At 44.7% G+C, this 13,963-nt stretch overlaps 1 protein-coding gene across 6 annotated transcripts in view; it reads right to left on the bottom strand.

Annotated features, from left to right (window-relative positions):
• PML (PML nuclear body scaffold) overlaps nt 1-11,851 on the bottom strand; it is a 45,131-nt gene extending 33,280 nt beyond the window's left edge. For 3 of the 6 annotated variants that reach the window (XM_058542049.1, XM_058542048.1, XM_058542050.1), the window contains exons 1-2: nt 11,609-11,851; nt 9,372-9,838 (exon numbers count right to left, since the gene is read on the bottom strand). In XM_058542049.1, the coding sequence (XP_058398032.1) occupies nt 9,372-9,838; nt 11,609-11,743 (602 nt within the window). In that variant the 5' untranslated portion in view covers nt 11,744-11,851. The remainder of the gene's footprint in view (nt 1-9,371; nt 9,839-11,608) is intronic. The other 3 variants (XM_058542052.1, XM_058542053.1, XM_058542051.1) reach the window with 2 other exon arrangements.
• Nucleotides 11,852-13,963: the final 2,112 nt, after the last annotated feature.

The following is a 13,963-nucleotide window of genomic DNA, read 5'->3' as shown; positions in this document are numbered from 1 at the left end:
AACAAACTATAAGGACTCCAACCCCTTAATGTCTTAGCAATTTTTTTGCTTTATCTTAGAGAGATCTTTTAGGAAATATTTTAGGATGAAGAAATATGTCTTTGAAGTTTAGCAAGTCCAATTTTACTTGAGTACTTTTTCTTCTGTTAAAGTCAAGGAAAATTAAGTTTAACATTGTGTAAATTGCATGCTTTCTTTTAATAATCTAATTCTAAGGGAAAACACACTCCAGTTCTAAACAAGCAACTTGCAGAATCCTTTTTTGCAACTCAGCCGGTTGTTAGTTGAGGACTGTCTGAAGGTAGAGGCCAGCAGTACCAGGAAAGGTGTGCAGGCTGCAGTCAGGAAACCCTGCATCCTGTTCTGGCCCTGGCTCAGACAAGATCTCCTATTTGGGGGTTAGCTCCCATTAACGCTCTGGCCTCTCGTCTCATTTATACAATGGGAACAGTTCTTTCTTCCTCAATAATCTTACAGACGGGTGTGGGAATTAAGATAAGAGCACAGGAAAAACATCTCAAAAGACAGAAAAGTTCTCTATTGTGTTAACAAGAGGTAGAATCCACCCAGAACAGCCCATTCTCTGACCATATTAGAGGAGAGAAAGCTTCCTACTGGAAAGGGCCTGCCCAGGTCCCAAGGGGATGGGAGCTTCACTTGAGGCTGGCTTCAGACCTGTCCCAGGCACTTTGGTTTCTGCTCCACTGCAGTCCACACACCTGGACTCTGCTTTGCTTTCACTTGCAGTGGCTGCCGGACATTTTTCTAAGATGTATTAAGGACACACTCCTCTTTCTTTTTGTACCACACGGAATTGGATTTTCCCTTTAGGGAGACACACACTCCCTGTTCTCAGCCCATGAGCTTTGGGGGAGCCCGTGTCTGAGGCCTAAATCAATCTGAGTAATCCCCAGCAGCCTCAGCGACCCTCTCACGGAGAGGAGCCTGATCCAATCAGAGACAGGCTCCTGACCCAATCAGATACACGCTCAGGCTTGGCTTAGAATTCCGGGAAGAGATTCTTGCTCTCTCCTGCTGGATCTGAGGATGAGGGTGTGTAATGGAGCTGTTGCAATCATCTGGCAACCGAGAGGGAGAAATCCTTCTGTAACGGAGCTGACTTGGAGGAAAGCCAGGTCACAAGAAATACAGAGAAAGCAGGTTCTGGTCACACAATTTGAATATATAATCGGGTCAGGTCAGAAGCCTACCACACTTATTCACTTATACAAGCCATTCATCCATTTTTGGCTTAAGCCATTAACTAAAAATTTGTTACTAATTTATACGTTTGTTTTAGTTGCAACTCATACAGACAAACCTCTTCGAGGTACAGCTCAAATGTCGACTCTTTCATCAAGGTTTCCCTGATCCTCCCAATTAAACACAACTTTTCCCTCCTTAAAACGGTCACAGCACTTTATCTGAACATGTCTTCTGATACCTATGAGTCCCTGCCGTGGAACACAGGGCTGTGCACACTCACAACTTATCCATAGACAGAAACCCTCCATAGATTCAGACTTCAGAGTCAGGAATCCTTATTCGCCTGGCAACAGCGATCAATGCCGGTATGAAATAAATGCTCAATCAATGGTTGTTCAATGGCTGGATGTACAGACGGTCAGATGTGGTTCCAGGAGTTTAATTCTATGAGTTAGTAATCAAGACAAAAGGGTATTAATTTCAAGTCTTATTGTTAAAACTTCTTCTAAAATGTCTGCAGCCTCTACCCCTGAGCAGCAAAGCCCACTCCTTAAGCTGGAAAACTCAGAGATGGGGATTCAGGAGAATTGAGACAGGGACACCAACCCTAACCCTGATCTTGGCTTGGGTCACTCCAATTCCTTGCTTCTTTCTCCAAAACACAGGACACCAGGGGCAGGGGAAATCCCTTTTACCCACATATTATTCAACCAAATCTACCTTCGAGGTCCCCCCAGGAAAGGAAAAGCAGTTGCTCCTGGCTCTGAAACCAAGTTCCCTGGGTGAGTTCATAGAAAAACTTGAAAACGGGTCATTTGTGCCCTAACTCCCGGCAGCAGCGTTTCTTCTGCCCATGTGGCGCTCCTCACAGCCAGCATTCAATCCCAGTAATATCTCAATCCCCGATAAGACGCAATTTACTGATAACTTTACAGAGGTCACCAGGCAGGGCAGCCAGACACCTAGGCTGCAAACTCTCAGGAGGGCTCACTCGGTTCATGAGGGTAAGGGGGCTCCTTAGAGTCTGCACCCTTGGCATCTGGCTTTCCTCCTGCCAGCCCAGCCGTAAGCGGGCCGATCAGGACCTGTCTTTTCCATTTCCATTTAGCCAGCAGCCCTTCCCTTCCTTGCCACCAGTTCTGCCACTGCATGATGTCTGCCTCTGCCACGACCCCTCCCCTGGGCTGTCCAGAGTGCCTCTCCCTCACCTGTTTCCAATCATTCCAACTTTTGGTCTTGGGAACTCTTTTCTCAGTTCATGATCTCATCACACCTCTCAAACTTGATTAATAGGTCTTTTGTTTTCTCCACTCAACTATAATTCAAGCTCTTTCTGGCTATAAGCTTTGATGGCCGTGGATTAATCCCCTCACCCCATCCAGCCAGGCTTTGAGATCTGACACCCAGACCATGGGTCTCAGCTTCACCTGCAGTCCTAGACCCATATTCCTCCCGGTTGGAAGGCACTCCCCAGCGCTCCCGAGCACACATGATGGGAAGGCAGGCCTCCAGGTCAGGCAGGCCCCGGCAATGTGAGACCCCGGCCTTCTCCCTACCCCTCCATCTCTGCCTTCTTGCAGGCCTCACCCCCACCTGCACCATAGCCTCAGTCTCCCAACGGAGTTCCCTTTTCCCTGGTTCAGATTCTTTGCTTCAGTTTCTGTTGGGTGCATATACCCAACAGTATGGTGGTAAATCTCCTCAAACCCTTTACGGAATGGGGTGAAATATAAATAAGCATGAAGCCAAAGAAACAAATGCTAGTCTCCCTGCTCCCAAACTTGCCGCTTCAAAGCACCACGTTGATGGATGATCTGATCATCCCACTCTCTGCCTTAACACTCATCAGTGGGTTTCCAACAGTGCCCCTCACAGGGTCCATTTACACTGAGTTCTACAGGATATTCACTGGTAAAATAAAAGTAAACTGCATGAAAAAGGAGAAAGCTGAGAACCTTCTATGTCCTGGAAATTGTAGGACAGAGTTCTAACTCCTCCAGGCCCCCCATGTCTGACCCCGGCTCACCCTTCCAGCCCCTGCCCTCATGCACACCTTTTACTTGCAGTTTCTGAAATGCAGCAGACCTGCTAGTGCCTCTGCCTTTGCACCTGCCCTCCCCCCAGGCCACTTCTCCTTCCCTACATGCCAGGCTAAGTGTGACACCCTCTTGGAAGCTGCTTTCCCCAGTCAATGCAGGCTGGGCAAGTGGTCTTTCTGGAGATCACTCGCCTTTGTGACTGCCTTCCTTATTCCTTCTTCTCTTAAACAATCAACTGAGCACACACGGGATTGTCAGCCCTGTGCCAGACGGGGATACTGGCAGGGAAAATGTAACATAGGGGACAGTGTGATGCCACTTCAGCACGGAGTGACGCGGGTGAGCAGGCTGCCGGTGAGCTGGCTTCCTCGAAGCACTTTGCAGCCTTGAGTGTTAATTCCGCATCTGTTGTTGTGGCCACCAGACTGTGACCTCAAGGAAGGGCAGGGCTATGTCTGTTCATATTTATACCCTAGCACCCAGCAGAGGGCCTGCCACACAGTAGGAAGGTGGGCTGAAAGAATGGACTCCACAGGCCTGGTGATCAAATGCCAGTGGCCCCAGGGCAGACACTCCCAGGCTGAGTTCTAAGTTCAAAGCCACCTCTGGTGCTGCTCCCCAGGGTGAGCTCTAAATTAGCTCTATGTCAAAGAATGGAGTGGTTTATTACTGACTTGCGACCTGAAGAAAGTTGTGGGTTATTTACGACACCGAGGTTTTGCACAGAAAAAAGGAGTTTTTCGAGTAAACTGTGAAACAATGTGAACTGAATGTGTATGTATGATTTTTTAGCAACATGGCCAGGTTTCTGAAGCCATCCACCATGCTTAAGGGACCAGAATCCTAGCCTCTTGCTGGCTGGACCAGCCTTGCCCTTTGTACCCGGGGAGAAACCCACCCCTGACCCCCATATTAGAAGTGGGACTACTTGTAAGCTATCACCACCTGGGGATCTGGGGGAAAGGCCCTGTCCTCACTGCGGGCGTGGGAGGTGTAAACTGTGGTTTACACAATTGCTGCCGGCTGATAACAGCTACCAGAATGCTACACTCCGGATGTCAACATTTACACGTCAGCAGACAACACAGAACCAAAGGACCTATAAAGAGAACCAGCAGCCAAAATGGGGACCGAACAAATTCTCGGCCCACACTGAAAAAAGGGTAGTTAGGAAACACAAACCTAAAAATTCTAACTTTGTTTTTCAGAGAGCTTTAAGAACAAACTACATCGAAAAACAACATCAGGCTGACAAGAAAAAGCATCCTGAGAACATTAACCTTTCTTGGAAATTAAAAAAACATGATTGGGGCCAGCCCAGTGGCATAGCGGTTAAGTGCCCGCGCTCCGCTGCGGCGGCCCGGGGTTCTTGGGTTTGGATCCCCGGCGGGCACCGACACACCGCTTGTCAAGCCATGCTGTGGCAGTGTCCCATATAAAGTAGAGGAAGATGGGCATGGATGTTAGCCCAGGGCAAATCTTCCTCAGTGAAAAGAGGAAGATTGGCAACAGATGTTAGCTCAGGGCTGGTCTTCCTTACCAAAAAAAAAAAAAAAAAAAAATGATTGCTAGGAAAAAAAAAACCCACAAAACTCAACATAGGCAGTAAGTAGTAGAAAGGAGTCTCCTAAAGAAAAAGAAAAGTTGGTCAATTAGAAAATCAATTCAAGAAACTCTGAGAATCTGGAAGAAAAAAGGCAAAGTAACAGAATTAATGAAAAAAGATAGATGGATTTGGAATTCTAATCTCCATATAACAATAGTTGTAAAAAGAAAAAATAAGCAAATAAAGGGAAATCAATTCATAAAAAAGCAGAAGACAATTTCTTTGAGTTGAAGAAAGACTTGAATTTTCAGATCAACAACATCATGGAAGATTACCAAAAAAAGAAAAAAGACCTATACTTAGATATAGCTTCATCAATTCTCTCCAAGAATAAAGAAAAACTTACATAAAAATCCTTAGCAAACAAAAACAGATTACCCACAAAGGAAAAATAATTAGACAATAATTGAATTTCTCATCTGCAACACTGGAGGCCAGAAATTTATGAAGCAATGTTTGTATATCCCAAGATGAAAGAATTGTGATTGTGACCTCAGACTCTCACACCTAGCTAAGCTTTCCTTTATGTGTGACAGCAAACCAAAGACATGCAAGTTAAGACATTTAAGGTCTTCAGAAAGTAAACTCTTTCTGAAAAGCAACAACAAGTATTCCAGCCAAGTGGGAAATTAATCACATTAAATAACTCAAGAAAGGAGAAGATATGCTATAGAAAAAATTACGTGAGCAATGAAACCAATTAAAATCCAAGATTATAGATAACAAGTGGGTTATAATGTGATTTTGACACTTAATAGCTGTTAAGAAAGGATGCTTGGAATAGAAAAGGCATAAAAAATTTGGTAATAATCTAGAACCAAAATTTCATGTTATTTCAACTAAATTAGAGTGTGGGTAGGGAAAAAGGAGAGAAGAAAAAGTATGCTAAAGGTTTAATCTTATCTGGAAGACTAGTTATAATCTACTCTTGATGGTGAGATACACACACATACACACATATGTTCTAATATGTTTGTTAAAAATCTAAACAAGAGTAGAAAGAGGAAATATATTGAGATATATGTGTGTGTGTGTGTGTGTGTCTACTCTACAAAGAATACACATTTTTTAAAATCCTAGTAATATGCTGTCCAAGGATTATGGTAGACCCCAAAGAAAACCTCAATATTGTCTCAGATATAGAACTCTTACATATCAACTGATCATAATGTAGAAATTAACATCAAATATAGAAACCAAACATCACAAACCACTTGAAAATTTTAGAAAACACTCCTTCCAAAACTCTTCCGTCAAAGACAAAATTTTCCAAAAGAGAAAAGACTGAAATTATAGATATTTGAGAAATGACTGAGTATGAGAACACTACTTAAAGTTATGGGATGCACCCAAAGTCATATTCAGAGGAGCTTATTAAAAGGATAGCAAATAAATGAATTAAATGTTCAATTCCAGAAGTTAGATGATGAATAATGACAAAAATGTAGAAGATAGAAAATGATGATAAAAACAAAAAGATTAATTAGAAAAAAGGAAAATATTAATATCTGTAAGCAATATAAGGAAAGACCAAAAGCTAGTGCTTTGAAAAGATCACTAAAATAACCACAAAGATACAACATGAGAAATAAGAAAGGCAATAAAATTACCGGTATAGAGATTTTTAAATTATGAAAGATAACTCAGAATGAACTGGAAAATTTTCCAGAAAATCTGACTAATGATCAAAAACAGACCAATACCATGGAAAAAATCTACTATCCAAAAATGGCACCAGTCCCAGATAGTTTTTCAAGAAACTTCTATAAGTCTGAATTGCTTATGTTCTTTAAACTGTTCTAGAGCAGAGAAATTATAATAGTAAGATTTTAACATTTACTAAGTACTTACTATGTTCTAGGCACTATGCTAAGCAATTTATATATATTATCATGTTCAAAAAAGGAAAGCTTACAAATTCATTGAAAGAGATTAGTATAAAATGGATAAGAAAACTTAACAAAGAAATCACATATATTCATAAAAATTGATCACATGTATAAATATAGATAATAGCTTAAATAAAATAGTACTAAATGGAATCTAACTATGAATTAAAATAGTAGTATATCATGACCAAATAGAATTTTTCTTCCCAGGAATTAAAAAATAAAGAAACATATTGATATATCTCATCATACTAAAAGGTGAAAGGACCCCTTCATAGAGTCCAAAACAACACCCATTCCTGAGCTAAAAATAAAACAACATAACAGCAACAACAAAACTCTCAGTAAACTAGAAATGGGAGGCAACTTTCCTAATGTGATTTTAAGTTACCTTAGGAAGTCAATAATAAGCATCATACTAAACAAGAAAAGATAAGAAACTTCCTCATGAAAGAAAGGAACAAGATAGAGTTGCCTTTTCTAACCACTTCTTCACATTATTCAATATTGTTCTGGCCAATGAAACAAAGCTACAAAGAGGTAATGTGTAAAAGCTGGAAAGAAAAAAGGTTCTATTATTTGCAGATATGACTGTTCACCTAGAAAACCCAAAAGAATCAACTGAAAAACTTATAAGAATAAAAGAGCTCAATAAGATGGCTAGATATATTAATATACATAAATTAAGAGCATTAGTGAATGTTAATGATAACCAGTTAGAAATTACAATGGAAAAATATTCCATTCACATTATTAAATATTATAAGTTTAACTCTAATTTAAAAGTTCAAGACATCTGAATAAACCTATAAAACCCAAAAGATATAACCAGAGATATAAATATAACCCAGATTTAATGCGATTTCAATCAAAATCCCAATGAATATGTAAATTGTGAAACTGCATAAATTATAAGAGCAAAAGAAAAGCAAAATTATTTTTGAAGAAGAATGGGAACTTGCCCTATCAAATATAAACCTACAGACTTCCTTACCACAGTAAAGATTAGCGTAGGAATAGTCAGATCATTGGCGGCACAGAACAGAGATTTATAAACACACCCATGACTACATGTGCATTTAGTACATGATAAAAAGGGCATTTCAGATCAAGGCAAGAGTGGATTATTCAATAAAAGTTGTTGAGAGAACTGGTTTTCCATTTGGAGAGAAAAGCAAAGTGAGGATTCCTCCTTATACCATGCATAAAAATAAATTCCACAAGAATTAAAGACAATTATAAAAACAAAACCATGAAATTATTAAACTAGAATATGTGTAAGAAAATATTTTTTACATTGGAATGGGAACAATCTTTCCTAGGATGATCAAAGCCAGATACCATAAAGGAAGAGATTGATGGATTTGACTATATAAAACTAAAAACTTAAACACAATACCTCATATTAAACAAAATGACAAAGGTCAACATGGGAAAAACAGGCTATTATAATTAAAGAGACTAATTCCTCAAAAGGAAAAAAAAAAACAAATAGGCAAAGGACTTAAATAGGCAATTCACAAATGAAGAAACATAATGGCCAATAAACACATGAAAAACCACTGAACCTCAACCTTAACAACATGCAAAGAAAACCAGATTCAAATGATAATATATGCTGTTGAGGAATCTGGGTAAAGTGCATTCTGGTGGTGCAGGTGGTAAATTTCCAAGCAGGAAGCAAGCCACACTCAGGCAGTGATGTAGCTCGAAGTGTGTCCCCAACCACAAGAATACTTGCACTTTGCAAGCAGATCCCCCGGAATGAGTACACACAGAATCTTATACAAGCAATCTATTGGGGTCAGGGGAGATCAAAAGTTCACATAGATATGCTACCTTTTGGCTAAAAGGGGGAAAAATAAGACCTCATAAGACTATATACGCCCATCTGTGTATTTATTCACAAAGAAACTCTGGAAACATTCAAAACTAGTAACAATGGTTAAGTGGATGGGGGGAGGAAGAAGTGGTGGGAATTAGGCAGAAGGGGACAGAGAACTGGAGACTCTGACTTCTCTCTTTATAAATTTTGTTTGCATCTTTTTGAATCATATAAATGTATTATCTATCAAAAAATTGAATTAAAATCTTGTGTTTAATAAAAATAACCAGAGTTGATTTTTTTTTCATACCAACAATCCCAGATAGCACAGTGATAATGGTTTTGACTTTTCAGACAGCAAGTAACTGCCTGCATCTCATCCTAGAATCCAGCTACACGGAGACCCCAAGGCAGCACTTATGAAAAATTCCACCCTAAGACTTTCTAAAGGGCAGTTTGGTAACATGTATCAAAATGTAAAATTTCCATACCCCTTCACCCAGCAACGGCATTTCTAAAAGTTTATCCTAAAGAAATTACTAGATAAGGATGCAAAGATGATTTTGCAGCATTCTTTATTACAGAGGGAAATTGGAAACTTTTACTATCCACTCGCGTGGGATGGCTTAAATTGTGGTCATCACCACAGATGCTGCTGGTCTGAGGAGCACACTTTTGAGTTGCAAGACCCTGAAGCTCCTTGTCCCACGCTCCCAGCTGTGTGACTCTTCGGATCTCTGCTCCCCTCACCCTCTACCTGGCTCTTGCAAGGATGCGCCACCCGACCCCGGGGCCTGCCCTCTCACCTAGTCAGCGTAGGGGTGCGGTGGTTGGGGTTGGAGCAGAAGATGTTGTTGGACTTGCGCGTGCCGTCCAGGAACTCGCGCACCGACTGGCTGCGGAGCTCTGCCAGGCGTCGGGCCTCGTGCTTGAGGAACCACTGGTGCGCCTCGAAGCACTTGGCGCAGAGGAGCTGCTCACACTCGAAGCACCAGAAGTCGGCCGGCTCTTTGCAGCGGGTGCAAACGGCCTGCGCGTCCACGATCTGCCGGTACACCGACAGGCGCCGCTGCAGACTCTCGAAGAAGACGTTATCCAGGGCTCGCGCGTCAGCGCCTGGGGGCTGGGTCGCCTGGCAGATGGGGCACTGCATGCCCGGCGCCTCCAGGCATCCTGAGCACAGCGTGTGCAGACAAGGCAGCAGCTTAGGGCACTTGGCTTCGGCCTTGCAGCCCTGGCAGCGCAGGAACTGGAACTCCTCCTCCGTGGCTTGCTGGGGGAGCAGAGAGGGAGGGGAGGACTTAAGTCCCAGGAGTCCCAGCCAGGAGACACCCGCCGCTATGGCTGGAGGCTGGAGGCTGGAATGGGACTTCATATTCCATTCCAGGCAGTTACTGGATGATGCAAAACCCAGGCTTCTCAGTAACCCAATCCCCCATTTACTCACTCCACAATTTATTGAGCATCTATTTCCCATCATAGTACCAAGCCCTGAGATACAAGGACATATGGGATACATCCCTGCCCTCAAGGAACTCAGTTTAGAAAGGATATACATTAAGTATCAACTTTATACTCATAAGCACTCATATAAAGTGCTTAATACAGTTCGGTGGTACCTTAAAAAGTTAAACAGGACTACCACATGACCCAGCAATTCCACTCCTAGATACATACCCAAAAGAACTAAAAACACGAACCCAAACAGGTGCTTGTACACCCATATTCATAGAAGCATTATTCATAACAGACAGAGGTGGCAACAACCCAAGTGTTCATCAACAAATGAATGGATAAACAAAATGTGGTCTACACATACAACAGAATATTATCTAGTCTTAAAGAGGAAGGAAATTCTGCTACACCATGGATGAACCTTGAAGACATCATGCCAAGTCTTAGACAGTATGGTTAAGTCAATAAGGCAGACACAAAATGACACATCTTGCATGATCCCACTGATATGAAATACCTAGACTAGGCAAATTCACAGAAACAGAAAGTAGATTAGGGGTTACCAGGGGCTGGAGGGAGGGAAGAATATAAGAAGGTATTCCATAAACGGTACAGAGTTTCTGGGGTGATGAAAAAATTCTGGAAATAGACGGCGGTGATGGTTTCAGAACATTGTGAATATACTTAATGCCACTGAATTGTACACAGAGAAATGGTTAAAATGGTAAATTTTATGTTATGGATATTTTACCACAGTAAAAAAATGTAAAAAAAAAAAAAGTGCTTAACACAGGACCGGCACATGAGAGGTGCTCATAAACGCTAACTAGTATTGATAAGTAATATTATTCCTAGTTGTAATTATGCAAATAATACAAATTACTGCACTTACTGTGCTTTCATGAAGGGGAGCAAAAGGGCCTGGCAGAGCATAGAACAAGTGATCTGCGAGTTCCTTTGGGAGCGGGAGGCTGGGGGGTTCTGTCCAGAAGACTAAGGCAAAGCTTCCAGGAGGAGGCCCTAATAAACTCCCTTGGGGATGGGGGTTGGATGGGCAGGGTTTTCCAAGAGAAGAATCCGGAAGACTTCCCAGAGGAGAAACCACAGGAGCTGCGAGGGCTTAGCTGATACACCTCTCTCCTCTGGGCCACAGTTTCACTTTCTGATCTGGGAACTTGGATTTAACTTTGTCCACACCTGGGACATGCCACTGGCTTCAGGCGGGGGCAAGCCGGCTCCTAGCTCCATTCTCCCTCACCTGTGGTCCTTCATCTGAGGCGAGCGCTACCAGGCAAGTCATCAGGGTGCGTGGGGGAGTCCAGTTCTGAGGGCCACTGACCCTCAGCATCTTGCCCCCCTGCTCCTGGAGAATCGCAGCCCAGAAAGGCTCCCCTAACTCATCCCGATCCTCTCTTCTACTCCCCGCTACCCGTACGCCAGCCAAGAGGGTCAGGACCCCTAGAGTCTGGTCTTTCCTCTGTGTCACTCTTTAAGGTACTTGGCCAAGTTCCCCTCTCCCTTCCCACCTCTCCCCCCAACATAGCAAATCAACAAAGCCTAAACCCCACCTCCCAAAACCCAGTAGTACCTCTGTGGGGCAGTGGCTGGGGCTGGGCTGGTGGTCTTCCGAGAGGGACTCCGGGGGAGGCATGGTGGGCGTGTGGGGCAGCGCGGGATCCTGCTGGGACCCCGGAGATCTGGCGGGTGCAGGCTCCTGCTGCATGGACTCCAGCTCAGTTTCGATTCTCGATTTTGATCTTGGAGGGCGGGAAGAGAAGCTGAACGAGACGTGTGCGCCAGAAGGCTGTCTCTCGAGGGTTCGGAAAGAGGAGGTGCCCGCTCAGGGCCCGCCCCCCGAGAGGAAGTGAGACAGAAGCTGGGGGCGGTTCTAGGCGCAAAGAGGCAGGCTGTGGATTCTGAAGACACGCTCAGAGCGGGGAGGAGGAAAAAGGAGGAGCGGAGTAGACGCACAGCAGGCCTGGCGGTCAAAGGATAGTGGCGGGGCTGACCAGGAGGGAGGCAGCCCCCACCCTTGGCTGTGAGCCGTACCTTCAGCTCACACTGGCAAAGCTTTGTGCCAGCCCCCAGATGGGAGCTGGGGGCATGGAGACGAGTCACATGTGGCCCTTGCTTTAGAAGCCCTGATCTTGTGGAAGTAGCAGGCCCCCAAACTGAGATTTTCACACAGTTATTGGGACTGGCTGGAATGGAGATACTTTAGCTGGGACTTGAAGGAATGGTGGGAATTCACAGGGGATTCAGGGATAGGGGGAACACTTAGAGAGAACAGCAAGTGCAAAGGCATGGAGGCTTGAAACAGGAGAGCCTGTTTAGAAACTAGTTTTGGTTATTTTCAGATTTAAGAGGAGACTTACGAGCAATGTCGGCCCAGGAGTGGGCTGGGGCAAGATCATAGCTAAGGAGATGGACCAGTTCTGTGGGTGATAGTCGGTTTGGAACCGAGGAACAACATGATCCATTGTGCATGTTGGGACAGTCACTCTGACAATGTGAGACAGGTGGCCTGGCTTAGGAGAGTGGCTGTGGGATGCAGAGGAGAGGCCTGAGTTAGAGACACTGGGAGGCAGCGCTGAGTGGAGATACGAGGAACAGGATGATGACTTGGGCGAGAGCTGGAAAGGCTGATGAATCTGAGGCAGTGAGGCATGGGGAGGGAAGAGGGAGAACTAGTGAGTGAGTATGAAGAGGGTGAGGAGAAAGCAAGTTAGCTCTTGGCCAGTGGAGAGGCATGCCAGGCCCGCCAGCTGGTGAGGGGAGAAAGAGCAATTCCAGGTGGCCTCATTGGGCCAATGCCCCTGGCTTCAAACTTCAAAGCATCCCAACCACTGTGCTGACCCTTGTGTACCCATTCTGCGCTCAGTTCTAGCTTGGAACAGACTAGAAGGGATGGTGACAGGGCCTTGCTCTTGTAAAGCTTATAGTCTGGGGTGTGTGTGGAGGGGGCATGGGGGGAAATCCAACTTCCCAGGGACTGTGTGAGGACTCATGAACCTGCCCTACCCTCCAGCCTGATCAGTACCCGTAAAGCTTTAGAATCAGGCCATCAAAGTAGGAAAAGCCAAAGATGGTGAGCAGTCATCTGCAGAAGGACCTAGAAGTGGCCTACGGCTGGGGGCCTGAGGGGCTGAGGAGGCAGGACGGGCATGTGGCTGAGACAAGGAAAACTTTATTAATTTCTTGGCTCACTTTGGAAGATAGCCTACCCTAACACCCTGTTGGAAGTTAGTGCTTCTCAGAGTAAATTCACTGTTTGTATTCGGGTTTTCTCAAGCCACAGAGAGGCAAGTTACCTGGATCTGGGTACCTGGATCAAGGGGCGTGCTCTTTCTGGACCCCACCTGCCCTGGGATACCTCTGTGCCACCCTCTCATTCCTTACTCTGACATGCTCCCTGAGGTCTGCACAGAAATTTCTTTCTTTTTGTGCCAAAGTTAGGCCCTCCCACCCCCCTTAACCACAGTGACCTGGTCGACAAATAAGTACTGAGATCCACTTTGTGCCAGGCCTTGTTTGCTGGGCTGTGGGGACACGAAGAGTAATAATTTGCTGACCATGGCCTGGAGAAACCATAATTCTAAACAAGGGCACCCTGCACAAACACCCCGACCCCAGTGTTTGATTGAGAGGCAGTGCTGAGAAGCTGGTAGCATTTGCTTGACTCTGGAGAAGATTCAGTTCCTGAAAAACCCGTTACAAGATCCAACTTCCCCTCCTGCTCTTCTTCTAAGGCCGAGGGGGAGCATGGAGGAAGAGGCGAGAACTCCTTCAGCCTCCCAGGAACGCAGACCATCCTTCCTCCGCGCCCCGCGGCCACAGTTCGGTCCTCCCAGCGCAGGGGGCGCTGTGCGACGGCGGGAGCCGGGCCCGGCCTGCCTGCTCCTCCTGCGCCTGGGCCCCGCCGCTGGCGGCGCAGGGAAAACCG

This window comes from Diceros bicornis, chromosome 5, assembly GCF_020826845.1.
Source record: "Diceros bicornis minor isolate mBicDic1 chromosome 5, mDicBic1.mat.cur, whole genome shotgun sequence".
Classification (NCBI taxonomy): domain Eukaryota; kingdom Metazoa; phylum Chordata; class Mammalia; order Perissodactyla; family Rhinocerotidae; genus Diceros; species Diceros bicornis.
The sequence above is the reverse complement of the archived record's forward strand: the minus strand, read 5'-3'. Positions and strand labels throughout refer to the sequence as shown.